The following is a 19607-nucleotide window of genomic DNA, read 5'->3' on the forward strand; positions in this document are numbered from 1 at the left end:
CCTCGAAAGTTTTGTGAATTTTGTTGAGAATTTCTATGGAGATGATTTTGTTTGTGCGCAGATAACTGCAAAACAGAGAGTTGAAAAGTTACAAATTGGACCAAAATTTTAAAAAAAATGGAGAATTGGCTTGAAGACGAAGCAATTTGGTTACGAAAGTAGCGACATGGTTTGCAGGGTAAAACTTCCAGAGGAGGAATACGAAACTGATTTTTTCAAACCTGCCGTTGACACAGTCTTAAAAAAACTGATGAAAGTTTTGGCCAATTGGGAAAGTATTCCGAAATGTTCAGTTTGTTGTTTTCTGCATAAAGTTTAAGACGCATACAGGACGAAAAACTGAAACTGCTATGTAAAAAACATGAGAAACAGATAAGTGTACACATAAATGGTGAATGTTTGTAAATCATTGTTTTTCACAAAAATCAGAGTGTTCAGAAAAATGGTGCCCAAGCATGTGAAACTCCAGTGCTAATACTGGAATACTTTAAGGGAATTGGAAACATAATTCCCAAAATTTATATGGCATACAGAATTTTGCTAACCATACCAGTGACTGTCGTCTCCTCTAAAAGGAGCTTTCATGTTTGAAGTTGATAGTTAATCAAGAACCATTTCAGCAACAGCATCTTCCGAGAACACTTGTTTTCACTTGTTATTTTGTTAGAGGAGCATAACGTGGTTTCAAAATTGAATTTTTATGATTCTGTTGCTCATCAAAAAGCGAGGAAAAGACGTTTTGTGCAAAATATAAAAAGCAGGAAACTCTTAGTGTTCATAACTCACAAATCATTTAATTTCATGTGAGTACAGAGAACAGTGAAGTGAACTTTGTTTGAATTTCATTAAATTCGAAGGATTCCCATAGGTAAGTTAGTTTTTATTATAAACATTTTACTAATTACCATACGTATTAAGATTGCTTTTCCTGTGAATTATTTTCCTACATAACAGTAGCTCTGCTGTACTAATAGCTTTTTGATATATTAGTAATAAGTCAACGACGAAACTTCCGATCCTTTTAAATCTGGAAAAAGTGTATCATTTGTGTCGGAGGAGTGATAAGGAGGGAGTGGGGGGAGTAATTCACCCTGTTTACACGGGGCTCCCAAAACTGGATTTCCTAAACCCATTTCCCAATACTGCTTCTGGGCGGTCATGTAAACACTGCAAAATTGATTCTGGAAATCCGGTTCTGGTGCCGGTTTTCCAATTTCGCAATTGATTTTCGCCCCCACGTAAACGTAACCGGTTTTGAAACGTGCTTCAGCTGTCAGGTTTCGTTCGTTCTTACAAATTTTCGGCTAATATGGACGGAGTGACTTTTTGTACAGTGGAGGATAAGTAGAAACATTAGACTGAATCTGTTTACACCGGGTCTAATTGAAGATAAATTGCGATTGTGCTGACTAAATCAAAGATTGTAACAGCTGTTTTCCAGGCGCCATACTTAACTGGGCTAGGAAATCCGCTACGGGTCATCACATATAAACGCGACACCAAAAAACGGTTTCCGAAGTTCGGTTTTTGTCTTCCGGAAGATGTGTCGCATGTAAACGTAGTGACTGACAGAAGCGGTAAAGCCCCACGGAGAAATTTTGCAAAGTGCCCCTGCCAGCTAAGGCCGACGCTGTCCAAGAGTGTAGATTTTACTGAATGTACGGCAACCTGACCAAAAGTATAATTTCAAGAATGACGTAGATCGTGTAAAAGAGAACATTTAGAGTCATCATGCCGCTTTCACAATAGGACTACAGAAATTTCAAAAAGTTTCACGAATCTCTTAGAATTCGTACGAATCTTGAGTGGCATAAAGTTGCAGTTAAGAAGTCCAGTAGTTTTGTTAAATGATGATGAAAAATACCTACCAAGAGTGCAGAAGAACACGCCAGTAAGAAACCTGCAAAATTAGTACAGGTTGATAGCGCTAAGTCGAAATCAGTTAGCTCTTGCGTATCGTTTCGTTCATTATATGACTTGCCTTTAAAAGGAAAACGAACTGCGGAAACATTTTGAAAGTGCCCCTAATAATGCCACATTTCTCATAGAACACAAGATGATTTAGATTCTGAAACAAACTGCAGGCTACCAGTTTATGTTATGCATTACCCTACTGGTTGTGTGTGAGCCAGAACACGACGTAGATCCCACATCAATCGATGTTGAAACTCGTGGTAGTGGTTCAAAAGTGCAAAATGTAGGAAATGTCATCCATACGAAGTTTTTAATGGCAGGAAACCAATTAACTAAGAGAATACGGTTATGATGGGACCAACAGCAAACAAGGAAAATGGCGGGAAAAAGTAACATTTGGGAATTTAAACCAGCTTTTGCTATAATTATACTACTACCTTGTTTGTACCACTGACCGAAGAGCTGACGTGGGCTCTGACCATAACTTGGTGGTAGCATGTATGGAAGTCAAATTTGAAAACAAATCACATAAAACACGAACGACGCACAGCGTAGCACTAAGTGCTGCCGTTGAGGGATAATCCTAAAACTTTTCAGTATCAATAGGAAATGAGCAACATACGGTATCTGAAACATTTGACAAAACAACAGCAGACGTGTATGACAGTAAAACTACAGACATTAATGGACTCTGTACAGACTTCAAGAAAGTGATTCAAACGTCAGCAGAAAATACATTAACGAAAGTAGAAAATAAGAAAAAGAAATGGTTCATATGTATATGTAAAACGGCAGTAGAAACTAGCTTCTTAGCCAGGAAGGCATGCCCACAAGACAGGAAAACGAAGTATTACGACATGGCTACATGGAGACACAGTACGAAACAAGGAAGATTCTACGAAGAGAAAAAAAGGGTATGCCTGAAGCACACTACAGCGACAAGAAAGAAAACAACATCCGCATTTGGCAGCATAAATAACACCAGAAAGGGATATAGCGAACAACAGCTGTTTGCGACATCAGCGGTAACGTTATCGCTGGATCAGATATATATGACATCTTGAAAAGAATATTTTGACTACCTACTGAACTGCCCTAAAGCAGGAAACAAACAGGCAAGAACTTGCCCTCCAGCAGTTGAATCTCTTGTAAATGGCACAAAATACGAAGAGGTTCACAACAGTATGTAAAAAATTTTTAAAAAAACACAAAGCGGTCGGAACCGACGAAATACCAATGGAATTGCTGAAATTTGATGATCGTAAACTTCATGGGAAATACTTTCATCTTATTCTTAACCAATTTGGCGAGATGTAAAAATATCAAATGAGTGGAAGAAATCAACCATAGTACCTATACACAGTAAAGGAGATAATCGAAACTGCAGGAATTACTGAGGACAACATGATGGCCTTCCCTACTAGTCACAGCCTACAAAGTACAACATTTCAAAAATTCACCACTTATACTGAAGGCTTAACAGGGGATTAACAGAATGGTACTGCTGAAAACGATTGTGGAGGTACAACAGCATGTACATTAACTGTTCATTGACTCCTAGAGTACCTACGATTGAGTGTAGAGTGAAATAGTATAGGCGATTATGGCAGAATGTGAAATAGCTAAGAAGCGCATAAGCCTGGTCAAATCGTGTATGGAGAAAGTGACATAGTGCAGCTCGTTATCAGACTGTTTTGAGAAAAACTGGACTGAAGCAAGGTGATACGCTACCCCCTACTTAGCTTCATCTTTCATGGAGAAAGTAGTGAGAGAAACAAATGGCAACATCACAGATAACCAACCAAATAAACTCGCATATATAATGACATAGTTTTAGTAGGAAATAGCAGTTATGGAATTAAAACACGTTTCAAAAAACTAAATGAAACTGCCGTGAAAATCGTCTTGAAAATTAATGAAGAAAAAGAATACATGATCATACAAAAGGAGAACATTACTATGAAATAACGTGATGGCCTTCATATAGAAAACTACACTTTCAAAAACACTCTCAACTTCAAATGACGTGGTGTGAAAGTAAACTACTGTAATAGAAGACATGTCGATGTTAAATTGTACTACAGAAAGCAGAGTTCATTTTTCCCTCCAAAGACATCCATCCTTAAAACTCCTGACCAGAAAGACCGAGCTGAAACGCCGCAACACAATCATCAGGCCAGTACTGTAGTGTGTGGAAACATCGAGCGTTACGAAAAGAAAAGAGCACCAACTATCAGTCTTTATTAATAAAGTGTACAGAAAGTTTTTGGGCCAATAGTTGATTAAGCAACATGAAGATGGATTTGGAGATCCAATGCAGAACTAGCTGAGCTAGCTAAGCAACTCTCAGCAGTAAACATCACCAAAGCGATACTTTTGCAGTGGGCAGGCCAAATTGTCAGAACGGCCCTGCTAGAATATGTATGACGGGAAAACATGGAAGACATGAGATCTTCTGGTCAGCTCTGACGTAAATGGCAAGATGAGATGACCTTAGACTGCAGAGTGATGGCTATCACTGAATGGAAGAAAGAGGCAGGAGGAACAGGAGGAATATAGCGTGTGTGACTTGGGATCGTCACGCCCTATAGATGCCAATGGAATGAGTGTATTACAATTACAAGTTACTGAAATGTGCACTGTAGAAACCAATGGAAGCAAATGGTGAGCAGGTAACAATGTCCTCAAAACTCTTAATTCACGGTGTATGGAGAAAATTTTATGGCCCTACTGACATGAAAATCTGTCGGTGCCCCAGCATGGAGGCGAATGTTTACTGCATGTTCTGAACACATAAGTGTCTCTCAGTACTTTCGACTCCCCCATTCAGTCACTACTTTCGACTCCCCCATTCAGTCACTACAGAAAGAGAATGGATAATGCAAAACGGTGGTGTTTTCACGAACTCTACTGAGCCTAGTCGTTCTATATATACTGTAACAAACTAGTTCAGAAGATGTGACAATACTGAAGCTGGAAGACTAGGTATTTGACAGGGAGAATACAGCAGTCAGTGCGTTGCAAAATATTCGAAGTAAGTGAAAAATACTTTTCTGTTGTAGTGTCATTAATCCCTTTCTTTCTGTAAAACCATTATGAACAAAAACAGTTATTTTGGGGGCGGGGGCATTAAATAATGTCATTTTGATTTCAAGATTTTGAGTAATGTTAACTGGATGAGCTTTTACATTAATTTTTTCCTACTTTTATTTTTCTTAATAAGTGAAGTTTAACAAATTCCTGGTTTGGTTGCTATGTAAGGAATGTTTGGGAAAAATAGTACGAGCCTAAACCAAAAATTAACAAAAGCAGAGACCAACAAGTGGTCCACTCAACCAACTGCAGCAGGTTAACTGAGCCATGCATTGCAGTTAACTGAAACAGTGTCATTAAGTGGTATACATACAGAAACAAAGTACATATCGCTGCACCCTATGGAATACAGTGTAATGACATACAAACAATAAATTAAAGACACAAGCTAACACAAAAAGCTAATAAACAACTAAAACAACATAAAGTCACTCAAAACGCGATATTAAAAGATATGGAACTAACCTCGAATTTCAGTACATCATCAGTAACTTGCAATAAACTTCTTTGTTTCAGTCATACATATCTAAAATGATTCTTGGATTCCATCTTTTAGCACTGCCAAAACCTTAGCAACATAATGTCTAAAATGTTTTGACTTTTTGCCACAGATCTTCACAATCACAAATTTTTCTGATGAATACAAGATGAGTCATCATAGATAACATATCCTTCAGGCTCTTTGGAATCTTCCAAGTCAAATACCTTTCTCTTCAAGTTTATCTTCCTTTCATTTCTAGACCATTTTCCTGTAGGCCTATTACATTTCTTCATTTTCGTCTATTAATCTACCTTCTTCAAGAGTGTTTTTTGATGAGAGTGTATGTCAGAAACACTAAGTAAGTTTCATTACATTTCTTCTTGGAAGAGGGTCTTTGACATGAGGCTGAATGTTTTCTGACTGTATTGTCTCATTTCTTTTGTCACTGACCTTGAGTTCTTCAGTGGGCTGTGGTATGTTCAGAGATACAGTTGTCACCTTGTCATAAACATCAATACTGAAAGTAGATGGCACATGAATACTTTGGGTAAACTCAGTAGCCAAAAATCGATTAGTCAAATAAGCTGGTTGGCAGTTTTCAGGTCCTAAAATATCTGTGGTCAGTTGTTCAGTACTGCATGTAGATCTTCTAAATTTATCTTACTCAAGTCAATGAAGAGCATCCAGTCATCTGTTTCTATCTTGATCATTAGGTTTTCAATGTCAGTTCAGTATACTAATGGGTCTTCCTACCTAAAATAGCGTTCCAAATTTTTCTCTGTGTGTCTGTACAAAATTACCCTTGTTTCTGGAGCTAATTAAGTTCTTTTTTTTCAGCCTTGAAGCTAAGAGTTTTAAAGTAATCTTTGACAGATTTAAATCTCTGACCAAGTCGTTTAGCTGAATGTATGTGAAATGTTAGGGTACCGGTATGTCTTTGGCACCTGCCCAATCAGAATCTTCAGAGGGCTCATCTGATGTACAACTTGATTCAGAATGTAATGTCTGAAGGTTCGTAGGAAGGATAGGTATAGGCCACCAGCAACATACGGTACAGGTTTTCTAGCATACTCCAAATCAAGATAAATCATTGCGTTTTGTTCTTTGTTTTGAAACCGTTTATTTCGCAAATACAGAAGTAACAGCAATCCATGTGGTTCTTGAGTTAACGCCACACCATTTTAACTCGAAAAATAAGGGACCTTAACTTTCCCTTTGACCATTTTCTTACTCTGAAACACAAACGCTACACGCTCTATGAGGTACCCATGACGTATTATGATTTCCCATTTTAACTTCAAACAAGCAAAATAAACACTTTTAAGAAATGACACAAGGTGACAATGTTAGTGGTAGTCAAGGCTGGAACCAGTTTTGTACCTGCTCACTGCTCAGAAAGAAACAATGCTGTGTAATTTTTGTACATTTTTACAAGTACCAACTGATAATACAACAAACATAATATAAAACATAGGTACATTCACCACTAGGGCCTACTGTGTAATTATAACACACTTAAATCATAAAAGTTATTAAACAGGATACCACACTGCAGGTAACCACATACAGCATTTAACACCCTCAGTTGTTCACGTCTCCATACTTCTGTGATGATTGAATTTGATTCAGTAAATGTTTGCTTCCCTTTAAGTTTAAGACGGCATAGAATTCCAAGTAACTGTATTTCAAATAGACTTTCAGCATCAGTATTACTTTCAAAGTCTCTACTTTGACTTTAGTTTTCTCAGATGTTCATATCTTATTCATCAAAGAAAAGACATGCTCAACAGCTGCATTTGTACTGGGAACACACAACATAAAATCCTTAATCTTATAAATATTTTCACAAGTTAGAATTTTGGATATGAATGCTGGGACATTTGTACCTGACACTTATCAGTGAGAGTTTTTTCTATACTCCATTTCCTGAGGTGTGACAAACTGCTGCATATTAACACACTCTTGGAACAAGTCATTATAATCATTTTGCAGCTTGGGAACACATTTGCAAGATAATTATAGCATTTTTGCACCTCATCCCACGTAGGTACATAGTTAAAAAGAAGCAATTTGTAGTCTGAACAGCCATTAAAATGATCTTTCCACTGCTCAATATATTGTGTACTGCTATCATAAAATTTAGACGGTTTCAGTGAACTCAGTAACATTTACATCCACCTGAGATTCAAGTTTACTTAAAGCACTTTGTAGTCTGAAAAGGCCTTAAACTGATTCGTCTGTTGCTCAGCATATTGTGCACTGCTATCATAAAGTTCACGGATGGTCTCCCCCTCAGATTCAAGTTTTCTTAAAGTACTTCTTATAGTGTGTGGCATGAATATGGTTCTTCGTTTTTCTATCATATTTATTCTTAAATCATTAATTGCTTCTCGGCCTCCACGAATGTGACATGCTGTCCTTCTACCTTCAATATTTTGCATGAAAAGTTGATGCCTGATTATGTAAAAACATGCGAAGAACTTCAGAAAACAGGTTTTCAGAAAATGTCTTTAATATTGCTAGGCACTTTTCTTCACTCAAAAAAATGTGATTTTAGTGGTATTACATAGCCACAAACTCTCCGATGGCTAGCATCAAGGCCAACCGTATGGTACAGCTGTATCAAAGTAACTATTAGTACTCTGCGTCAAAAGGTACAGAATTGTTCTATGCTTTCTTCGTGGACATAACATACGTTGGGCAAAATCTTGTGAATGATACACTTTCCATCGAGTGATAATATCACAGTGATAATATGCACTGCACAGCCTACACCACTGATGTCATGACCAGGCTAAACCTTTAATTTGTGGAAAATATTGTTTGTCATTCTTCGAAACCGCCCACAAAGTTTCATGTTATTTTTCTCGCAGAATGTTACAGCTTTACCACTAAAAGCGTTATTTATATCTCTGCAGTTTCAACAGGCTGTTCTTTAAACTGGAGAATTTTCACACATACGCCTTCAAGTGGCAAGATGTATCATACAAGAACAACAAAGGTTTTTGTGTTTCCGTCATTTAGATGCATCAGAAACAATAGCAATACAATGTACTTTACACATTTCCCGAGCAATTCATAACGACAATGTGGAGCAAGCACGTTAACAACAAACATTTCGAATTTTGTATGGCCACAAATGTTCTTAGATTCGAAAGATTTTTGAATAAGTTTAGACTTACTAGCATTTGAATGAAAGCTATGGTTCTCTTGTACTAAATGGAAGGCCTGTGTGCCTTCCGTTACAGGCCGTTTAAATTCGTGCTCACTTGGAACGACTTGCTGAAAAAAATCCGTTACATTTCTCGACCCCCCCCCCCCCCCCCCATGAACCATGGACCTTGCCGTTGGTGGGGAGGCTTGCGTGCCTCAGCGATACAGATAGCCGTACCGTAGGTGCAACCACAACGGAGGGGTATCTGTTGAGAGGCCAGACAAACGTGTGGTTCCTGAATAGGGGCAGCAGCCTTTTCATAGTTGCAAGGGCAACAGTCTGGATGATTGACTGATCTGGCCTTGTAACAATAACCAAAACGGCCTTGCTGTGCTGGTACTGCGAACGGCTGAAAGTAAGGGGAAACTACAGCCGTAATTTTTCCCGAGGGCATGCAGCTTTACTGTATGATTAAATGATGATGGCGTCCTCTTGGGTAAAATATTCCGGAGGTAAAATAGCCCCCCATTCGGATCTCCGGGCGGGGACTACTCAAGAGGATGTCGTTATCAGGAGAAAGAAAACTGGCGTTCTACGGATCGGAGCGTGGAATGTCAGATCCCTTAATCGGGCAGGTAGGTTAGTAAATTTAAAAAGGGAAATGGATAGGTTGAAGTTAGATATAGTGGGAATTAGTGAAGTTCGGTGGCAGGAGGAACAAGACTTCTGGTCAGGTGACTACAGGGTTATAAACACAAAATCAAATAGGGGTAACGCAGGAGTAGGTTTAATAATGAATAGGAAAATAGGAATGCGGGTAAGCTACTACAAACAGCATAGTGAACGCATTATTGTGGCCAAGATAGATACGAAGCCCACACCTACTACAGTATTACAAATTTATATGCCAACTAGCTCTGCAGATGACGAAGAAATTGAAGAAATGTATGATGAAATAAAAGAAATTATTCAGATTGTGAAGGGAGACGAAAATTTAATAGACATGGGTGACTGGAATTCGAGTGTAGGAAAAGGGAGAGAAGGAAACATAGTAGGTGAATATGGATTGGGGCTAAGAAATGAAAGAGGAAGCCGCCTGGTAGAATTTTGCACAGAGCACAACATAATCATAGCTAACACTTGGTTTAAGAATCATGAAAGAAGGTTGTATACATGGAAGAACCCTGGAGATACTAAAAGGTATCAGATAGATTATATAATGGTAATACAGAGATTTAGGAACCAGGTTTTAAATTGTAAGACATTTCCAGGGGCAGATGTGGACTCTGACCACAATCTATTGGTTATGACCTGTAGATTAAAACTGAAGAAACTGCAAAAAGGTGGGAATTTAAGGAGATGGGACCTGGATAAACTGACTAAACCAGAGGTTGTACAGAGTTTCAGGGAGAACATAAGGGAACAATTGACAGGAATGGGGGAAAGAACTACAGTAGAAGAAGAACGGGTAGCTTTGAGGGATGAAGTAGCGAAGGCAGCAGAGGATCAAGTAGGTAAAAAGACGAGGGCTAGTAGAAATCCTTGGGTAACAGAAGAAATATTGAATTTAATTGATGAAAGGACAAAATATAAAAATGCAGTAAATGAAGCAGGCAAAAAGGAATACAAACGTCTCAAAAATGAGATCGACAGAAAGTGCAAAATGGCTAAGCAGGGATGGCTAGAGGACAAATGTAAGGATGTAGAGGCTTATCTCACTAGGGGTAAGATAGATACTGCCTACAGGAAAATTAAAGAGACCTTTGGAGATAAGAGAACGACTTGTATGAATATCAAGAGCTCAGATGGAAAACCAGTTCTAAGCAAAGAAAGGAAAGCAGAAAGGTGGAAGGAGTATATAGAGGGTCTATACAAGGGCAATGTACTTGAGGACAATTTTATGGAAATGGAAGAGGATGTAGATGAAGATGAAATGGGAGATATGATACTGCGTGAAGAGTTTGACAGAGCACTGAAAGACCTGAGTCGAAACAAGGCCCCCGGAATAGACAACATTCCATTGGAACTACTGACGGCCTTGGGAGAGCCAGTCCTGACAAAACTCTACCATCTGGTGAGCAAGATGTATGAAACAGGCGAAATACCCTCAGACTTCAAGAAGAATGTAATAATTCCAATCCCAAAGAAAGCAGGTGTTGACAGATGTGAAAACTACCGAACTATCAGTTTAATAAGTCACAGCTGCAAAATACTAACACGAATTCTTTACAGACGAATGGAAAAACAGACACTGGAACACGTGAGGCAATAGTGACCTTACGACTTATCTTAGAAGAAAGATTAAGGAAAGGAAAACCTACGTTTCTAGCATTTGTAGACTTAGAGAAAGCTTTTGACAATGTTGACTGGAATACTCTCTTTCAAATTCTAAAGGTGGCAGGGGTAAAATACAGGGAGCGAAAGGCTATTTACTATTTGTACAGAAACCAGATGGCAGTTATAAGAGTCGAGGGACATGAAAGGGAAGCAGTGGTTGGGAAGGAAGTAAGACAGGGTTGTAGCCTCTCCCCGATGTTGTTCAATCTGTATATTGAGCAAGCAGTAAAGGAAACAAAAGAAAAATTCGGAGTTGGTATTAAAATTCATGGAGAAGAAATAAAAACTTTGAGGTTCGCCGATGACATTGTAATTCTGTCAGAGACAGCAAAGGACTTGGAAGAGCAGTTGAATGGAATGGACAGTGTCTTGAAAGGAGGATATAAGATGAACATCAACAAAAGTAAAACAAGGATAATGGAATGTAGTCTAATTAAGTCGGGTGATGCTGAGGGAATTAGATTAGGAAATGAGACACTTAAAGTAGTAAAGGAGTTTTGCTATTTGGGGAGCAAAATAACTGATGATGGTCGAAGTAGAGAGGATATAAAATGTAGACTGGCAATTGCAAGGAAAGCGTTTCTGAAGAAGAGAAATTTGTTAACATCGAGTATAGATTTAAGTGTCAGGAAGTCCTTTCTGAAAGTATTTGTATGGAGTGTAGCCATGCATGGAAGTGAAACATGGACGATAAATAGTTTGCACAAGAAGAGAATAGAAGCTTTCGAAATGTGGTGCTACAGAAGTATACTGAAGATTAGATGGGTAGATCACATAACTAATTAGGAAGTATTGAATAGGATTGGGGAGAAGAGAAGTTTGTGGCACAACTTGACCAGAAGAAGGGATCGGTTGGTAGGACATGTTCTGAGGCATCAAGGGATCACCAATTTAGTATTGGAGGGCAGCGTGGAGGGTAAAAATCGTAGAGGGAGACCAAGAGATGAATACACTAAGCAGATTCAGAAGGGTGTAGGTTGCAGTAGGTACTGGGAGATGAAAAAGCTTGCACAGGATAGAGTAGCATGGAGAGCTGCATCAAACCAGTCTCAGGACTGAAGACCACAACAACAACATCAACAACATTTCTCGAAGGTACAACTTGTATTTGCTCGTTTTGAAACGATACTCTATGTCATAAGTCGCTCCATGCGCAAAAGAAGACGCGCTTCCACATTTCGTGCAAAGGACATCGTAGTATGTTCGACCTCTCTTTACTATGAATGGATACCCTTTTTAAAAGTAAATTAATGATAATGTACGAGAGTTTGTTTGCTTAAATTTGATTTAATAAAAAACAGAGTTATATTGTTTATGGTATTGGATTATGAATACGTTAGTTGCTTCTCCTGAAGTTCCGCACTTAAGCTGCAGTGGCGTTTGGGCACTGCGAAGATTCCAGTCTAAACAAAGTGAATAAACAATCTATCACCTGCACTAGATGTCCTATAATACTTACGCGAATGAAATACACATGAATGCATTACAGTTACTTCTAGGGAAATGCAGCTGAGTAATACCATCTTCATTGCTAGTATTATTGAAGATTTCGAGCTTGAATGCACCACATATAAGGTCGTGTAAACGCATTTCGTCCTACGGTATGTTAGATTAGGGATATGACATTGAAATAAAATACAAATACTTTCACAATGCTAGAACTCACGTGACTGAGAATTTGATTTGATTTCTAAATACCGGGCCATTTAAGCATCCCGGCAGAATCCGATGGGGACAAGGGGACCATACTCCAAAAATCGTAACTATCTCAATCAAATTGGAACGCCTGGTCACTTTAAATGAGATATGTACCTGGTCTATGTGTGCCGACCATAAAACGTCCACAAATATTACATATATCTCGAGTGTTCACCACACTTTCTCTCTGCATTGTTATAGCTCAAGAAATAAACTAAAACAAAACAGTCCACTGAAAGACTCTCCTAGGTCTCTTGCTCCACGTAATTGAGTAATTTGTATCTGATTCCCACCATTATAACAGTGGAAAGTGCTGCCGTGTTCAGCGTCGTATGTAATACTTTTTATCTGCAAAGACAAAGTAATTGAAAATTAATTACTTCGATGTGGTGTTTACTTCTAAATAAATATTTGTACAACAGCTTCACTGGGTATATTGCATTGTTAATATTTTGATGACAAATACTAAAACTATGTGACAGGGCAAAAATAATGGTGTATTTGGATCTGGGCGAACAAAGTCAGCATGAAACAAGTGTCATATCAAAAAAGGAAAATCAGTGTTGACCTGTGTAAACAACGATGACATGTTTTATTTAAGAAAATTTAACTGTTACGTTCAACTATATATTTGGATCGTGGTGAACAAAGTCAGCATGAAACAAGTGTCATATAAAAAAACGAAAATCAGTGATGACCTGTGTAAACAACGATGACATGTTTGATTTAAGAAAATTTAACTGTTACGTTCAACGCCTAGCGACATAATTGTATCTACGTTTTTACTTTCTTGCTTCTTTTGAACGTGATTTGTGACGCACATTTGCTGTTTTCTTTGGCCTGTCACACACAATGGGCACATGTGCCGTAGACAATAGCCGGAACATCATTACCACAAAAATCATTGTCAGAAAAATCATAGATGTATGATTTTAGTGATGGTAATGATAAATGGACACTCAAGACTTAAAGAGTAGTTCACCTCCATATCTATAAACTTTCATACATTTTAGAAAACTGTTTCCGAACGCAAGACAAGTCAGAAATTTGAACAATTAGTTCACTAGTGAAACAACGATGTGTCGCGTTGCCTCAAATAATAATGAAAGTACTAACTACTGTTGCACAGAAAGAAAGAAACGAATAGATGTATTAACTTAAAAGTTACGAACATCATCAACAATAACATCGAGCAAGCCATCGTTTTCCAACTTTTGTGGGCACTCACGTGATTAAGGTAAGCATGTGAAATGAATATTTACGCGATGAGAGATAGTGCCCAAACATTACAAAATTGCCCTCAAATCAATTATCTGCAGTTTTCTACTGGTATAGCTGCCTGCTGTCGGTTTCCAAGTTAACTACCTACGAAGTACCTCTCCCCCTTTGAATTACACGAGTAAACAGCGTATCAGAGATGTTGATTCGCGGAAGAATACGTCACTCCGTTTTCTTGCGTGAACGGCATCACGGGATCGCGAGAGCGGCACTGACAGTTCGTAGTGGACTGCGAATTGGGCAGTGTGGTTGTGAAGTGTTGTAGTGTAATCAGGTTAATACATTAAGTAATAAATTTATCTGTGGTGTACTGTATGCATATGGCTTATTACAACTCTTCTATATACTGGTTTTCTTGTTTTCAGAAAGAAAAGCCAACATGGTGTCTGGTGGAATGTCCTGCGTGAAGTATTTACTCTTCACATTCAACCTGTTGTTTGTGGTTCGTATGTCACGCTTCCCTTTGTATTTCTTGATAAACTGTGAGAGTGGAAAGTAGTTTTCACTTTGTCTGTTGTTGTTTACGTTAACACGTGTGAAGAATAAGAATGTTTTACAACGGTAACTGTTGCGCCTAGTGGAATTTTTAGCCCTCGTTAGCTTCGCTCGGACAGATGTAAGAGGTAGAATTCAGGCGACTCACTGGCTTGTGTATAAATAGGCGTTTTAGTTGTATTCGAAACATTGATTTGTAAAAATATACCCCTTTTATTGCCAATACTTCTAATGTAAGCGGAGGTCGTCAACATTTTGAGAAAAATACACGATTGGAAGTTAATAACCCGGAAGAAATTTTCCATATGTATTGTATGTATTTCCAGATACATAAATTGGTTTGTGATTCAAAATTCGTAGCTAAATGTTTGCTTAGCAGTCGTACGTGGCGAATTTGCATAGTAGATACCTCGCTTACTAGAGCTTCGTTGTTGGCTTATAACTTCACTTAAAAAATTAAAGCAATATTGTGTGTCTTTAATGCATTATTGATGCCCAGTGCTATTGTTTGTATTAACCCTTTGTGTTCACTGTGCCGCGAATGCTAAAATATTAGTATGTGGTTCTCCGTAAAAAAAAAAAAAAAAAAAAAAAGAAAAAAATACTCTTCTCGTAATTAAAAGAAAGAAAATCCTTGCACACAAATATAGGACAGATGTCAATGACAGTATTTCGGTAATGAGTAGAATTAATGTTTAGAGTTTAAAAGAAGTACGATGTACTGAAGAGGAAGAGTTTTATGCTGTGCAGCGTTTAACAGTAAGTTTCAGAAATTTCTGCTCTTATCTCAAAACATATTGTGTACCACAAAAGTTGAAAGAATATTCCCTTAGTTAAGAAATCTGTGGTCCAGGCCTAAATAGTTGCCTGGTTGGTTCTAACTTCCCGTACTCCGTATGTGTTGTGGCGTAGGTAATTCGGGGGACATGATAGTGTTTAATTCTAGTGTGAATCAGCCAACTTTGTTCAGTATTGTATTCACAAGCCTTGAGGTTGAATTGCTCACCAAACCCGACATTCTGTGGTCCGTTAAATCCTAAAATTTCCTTCTTTCTGTTGACACTGATGGTGGAGCTGAATCTGAATGCTCTGTTAGTGTCGTACCATGAAGCTGTGGCTGAGAATACCCTGTGATTTTCTGTAACTTTTTCACATTTAATGTACTTGCGAAATTATTTTTCATACCTTGGCATGATTGGAGGACACAAAGCCATCACATAAGTACCATTACCTCAATAAAATGTCATTATGTAGATAGCATCTGTAGTGTACATAAGTTTTATATTCACTGGAAGCTTATTTCTGTTCATAACAGGAAATGAAACGTTTGAAGGTCGTTATGACTGTAGATTTCAATGTCAAGAGTAGGGCCTATAGCTCAAAATTTAGTGTGCAGTTCATGGAAGAAACTGTAGTGCATACTTGGCCATCAGATCTGTAAACCTGTGTCTGTAGATTTTAGAAAAAAAAAGCTCCTAATATTATCTTTGGATGCTGAAGTTTCAACCTTACAATATATCATGCAGTGTAAATATTGGTAGGGTGAAGTGGTGTAAGTGTAACCACACTTTGGCATAGTTCAACTTCGACACCAAATTGCCAACTTGTTATTGAAGATATGATTTTGAAATTTCTCATGCATAAAGTTAGACTTATTGACTTTTAAACAATACACATTTTGTTTTTGAAAAAAAAATTGTGGTCAAATAATTGTTTTCAAAATTGAGTTTTTAGGTTACACTTGCCCCATGGTTCGGGGCAAGTGTAACCCCGCATTGTTGTACCCATACAGAGCATTGTAAAGACACTTGGGGTAAGTGACCTGATTACCCAATTTTTACTGAATTTGAGGGTTTTTAAATTATTAAAGTATCTTAAATTTTACCCGAGATATGAACTTCTTTGCACACACCTCTTTGTATATTATGAAATAAACAGAAAATGTTAGCTAAACTAAAAACTGTTAGCCTAAACCATAAAACACTGAAACAGAATGCATCATAGATTATTTGTTTTAGGCCAGTAATTTATTAGTTTAAATTCTACAGAAGTAATATTTTTTCTTTAGTAGGCAATTTAACAAAAATAATAAAATATCTATTCTCAAGAGAAAAGGAAAAATTCACTTTATAAGTTCACTTTCTATTATTTTTCATGGTAATTGAACTAAAGTTGTTGACAATTTGTGTTTAATGCTAAACTGCCCTAATTCAATTTATTATATTCGCACTTAGGCCCTAACTATTATTTAGCCACTGAATGTTGTATGTATCAAATGTAACACCAAATGTCAGGTCTCCCTTGTGACCCAAAGTAGGCTCAGGCAGCACTGAAATGACATCAGAGGATGGAACTTCCGTCTCATCTCTTCTGTCAGGCCAGTAGAATGTGGTGCCATGCTTTATTTTTGCATCTGAGGAAAATCACTTCTGGATCTCCTAAATCACTAATTTTGGTAACTTGGCCAATAAAATGAACTTTCTTACATTTTGTTGCAAAAGCTACCAGAAGAGTTTCCAACTGTAATTTTATCTTTAGCTTCAAAAAGTTTCTCTCTCTCCTTTTCTTCTCAGTTTATCATTTCTTTCCTGAGATCGCCCAGTGTTGTTATGATCCCATTTTCATCATCGCTACTTATTAAAGATAGGCCTCCTTCAGTTTAACTTTCTCCACTTGTTGATTCAACTTAGTCTTTTTTTTCTTGTTACCCACATGAGCAATTTAGGGATTTTTTTTCCCCACAACATTCTGGGATGCCATTTCGGATAAAGTAACAGCACTTTGTTTGGAAGATTTACTTTTCATTACCAAGCCTTTTTTTTAATGCTGATAACGATTTTTTGTTTTGCGTTCTCCTTATTAGTTTTTCCTTTAAAATCTTTTTCTTTATAGATGGCATCTTGAAAAGTGATAACTTCAGCTCCTGGTGCAATCCTGTTCTTCTTTGTTTTACCAGTGGGATTACACTGTCGGACTGTTTCCAATAATAAGCTTTCAAATGACAAATCAGAAGTTCCAGAACATAATGAAACATTGGTTAGCTCAGGAATGGTTGTGAAAGAACTCTGATACTGGGAGAACTGCAGGGCGCAATAGACGTAGGCCTATAAAATTTTGGAGGATGTTCAGCTGGAAGCTTCCCAAAAACAGTACTTTCTGTTACAGACGTAGCTTCCACACAGTCTGTGGCTGCATTGTCATGAGCTGGCAATGGATTTGTTTCTGCCAAAGATTTGGTATGAGCTACATATCTTTTATATGCCTCTGGACCATATTTAGTTTTATCAATTACTTCTCTACTGTAAGGGAATATGCCTGCATTTTGAAAACCACTTTTCAACAATTCAGGTGGTGTTTCACTCCATAAAGGAGTGAGGAGATTGGAAAAGTCATGTTTACTAATTTTTACCCCTTGATGATGTCTCTGGTGACGCGTTAACTTTTGATCCCAAGTAGATTTCACACTGCTACATCCACTGGCTGCAGGATGAATTATCACGCTCAACATTCAGTCAAACAATGCTTCACATACTGCACTGTAATTGAAATGGTGGCATTCTTTACAGTTCTGTGTCATATTTTATAAAAGGAAACATGGTTTAAAAATATAGTAGACTTAAATAAACAAAATATATCTCACACAAACTCAGTAGACCTATTGTACCAGGTATTCTGGTATCCATATGTACAGGAAGGCCAGTTTAGTTGATCTAGTGTGATGGCAAAAACGAGGTTACAGCTTAAAAATAAATATGTTCCGGTAAGTTTGTTTGGGGCAATTGTAACCCCCACCCCCCGGTTACACTTGCCCCAGCCGATTGGTTACACTTGCCCCACATTGGAAAAAGTTGGGTTAAGTGTAACCATGCCTGGCATATCAAGAGCTTTATCAGTAGAGTAAAACGAGTCTCTTATTTGAAATTATCATGCAAAAGTTAGTTTGTAACCAAAAAATTGTGCAGTTATCTTTAAAACTGCAAAAATGACAGACCACCAAATTCTGAGCATGTCACTCTCTCGCAGAGTGAAAATGTAGACTTCAATTAGTCCAAAAATTAATTACCAATTTGTCAGATTTGACAACTTATGGTTAAATATAACAAAGGAGTAAATTAACATGTATGATAGGTCAGAGGTAAAAATACAGCTTCTTTAAGGCACCATAAGCCGTGGTTACACTAACCCCATAGTTACTTATTGACTTTTAAACAATAACTACTTTCTTACTGAGATGTTAATTCTAAAATTGCTAAAATTGTTAGGTTAATATAGTAGGTACTTTGTACATTTTGAAGTCTGGAGGGTGACAGTACAGAGTTACGTAATATTGTATGTCCTTAGCATAAAGAAGAGGAGTTATCATATTATACATTTTACAGGCTGTTGCTTTTTCAGGTTTGTAGGTATGTGGAATATAGGCAGGGCTTCATAGGAGATAAGTCTATAGTGCATTGATGTAGTCATGTTAATGTTGTAGTTATTAATCAAACCACTAAGTTTTTAAAACAACAAATGTTTTTGTATGTTTCAGATTTCTGGTATAGTAATTGTATCAGTTGGTGCACTTGCTCTAAGTAATTTTTCATCTTATGATACCTTCTTTGGTGGGAGTGTCATTGCGGGACCTGTGCTGCTGCTTATTGTTGGAATCATAGTTTTTATAGTTGCATTTTTTGGTTGTTGTGGAGCGCTGAAGGAAAATCATTGTATGGTAGTTACAGTAAGTATACTTAAGAGTGAAATTGATACTATCAGATAAAGTTAATATTATACAAAATTGATACTCAGAGCCATATATTGACATGCATTGTGTATTTGTGCATACGTGAAATGTGTAATTGTCTGTTCAGTTTTCAGTGCTACTTTTGATCATCTTTGCCATGGAACTAGGAGGGGGCATAGCGGGTTATGTCTTGAAGGATGTTTTGAAAGATGATCTAGATACTCAGTTGAACAGCACACTTTACAAATATGAAAGTAACGAAGATATTAAAAAGGCGTGGGACATCATGCAAACAGATGTAAGTGAATCTCGTGTTGAGTAGCAAACATATGTATAGATAACATCTGATGAATTGAATAATATAGTTTAGAACATAATTTCTTGAATTACTACAAAACTAATTAGCTATGTTCAGCATTTACATTGCTTAACAT

At 37.4% G+C, this 19607-nt stretch overlaps 1 protein-coding gene across 3 annotated transcripts in view; it reads left to right on the top strand.

Annotated features, from left to right (window-relative positions):
* LOC126251279 (CD63 antigen-like) overlaps positions 1–19607 on the top strand; it is a 422790-nt gene that overhangs the window by 388765 nt on the left and 14418 nt on the right. Inside the window, exons 1-4 of one of the 3 annotated variants that reach the window (XM_049951627.1) lie at positions 14117–14229; positions 14321–14397; positions 18982–19170; positions 19301–19471. In XM_049951627.1, the coding sequence (XP_049807584.1) occupies positions 14335–14397; positions 18982–19170; positions 19301–19471 (423 nt within the window). In that variant the 5' untranslated portion in view covers positions 14117–14229; positions 14321–14334. Of the gene's footprint in view, positions 1–14116; positions 14243–14320; positions 14398–18981; positions 19171–19300; positions 19472–19607 lie in introns of those variants that run through there. The other 2 variants (XM_049951631.1, XM_049951626.1) reach the window with 2 other exon arrangements.

Source organism: Schistocerca nitens, chromosome 1 (assembly GCF_023898315.1).
Source record: "Schistocerca nitens isolate TAMUIC-IGC-003100 chromosome 1, iqSchNite1.1, whole genome shotgun sequence".
In the NCBI taxonomy this organism is placed as follows: domain Eukaryota; kingdom Metazoa; phylum Arthropoda; class Insecta; order Orthoptera; family Acrididae; genus Schistocerca; species Schistocerca nitens.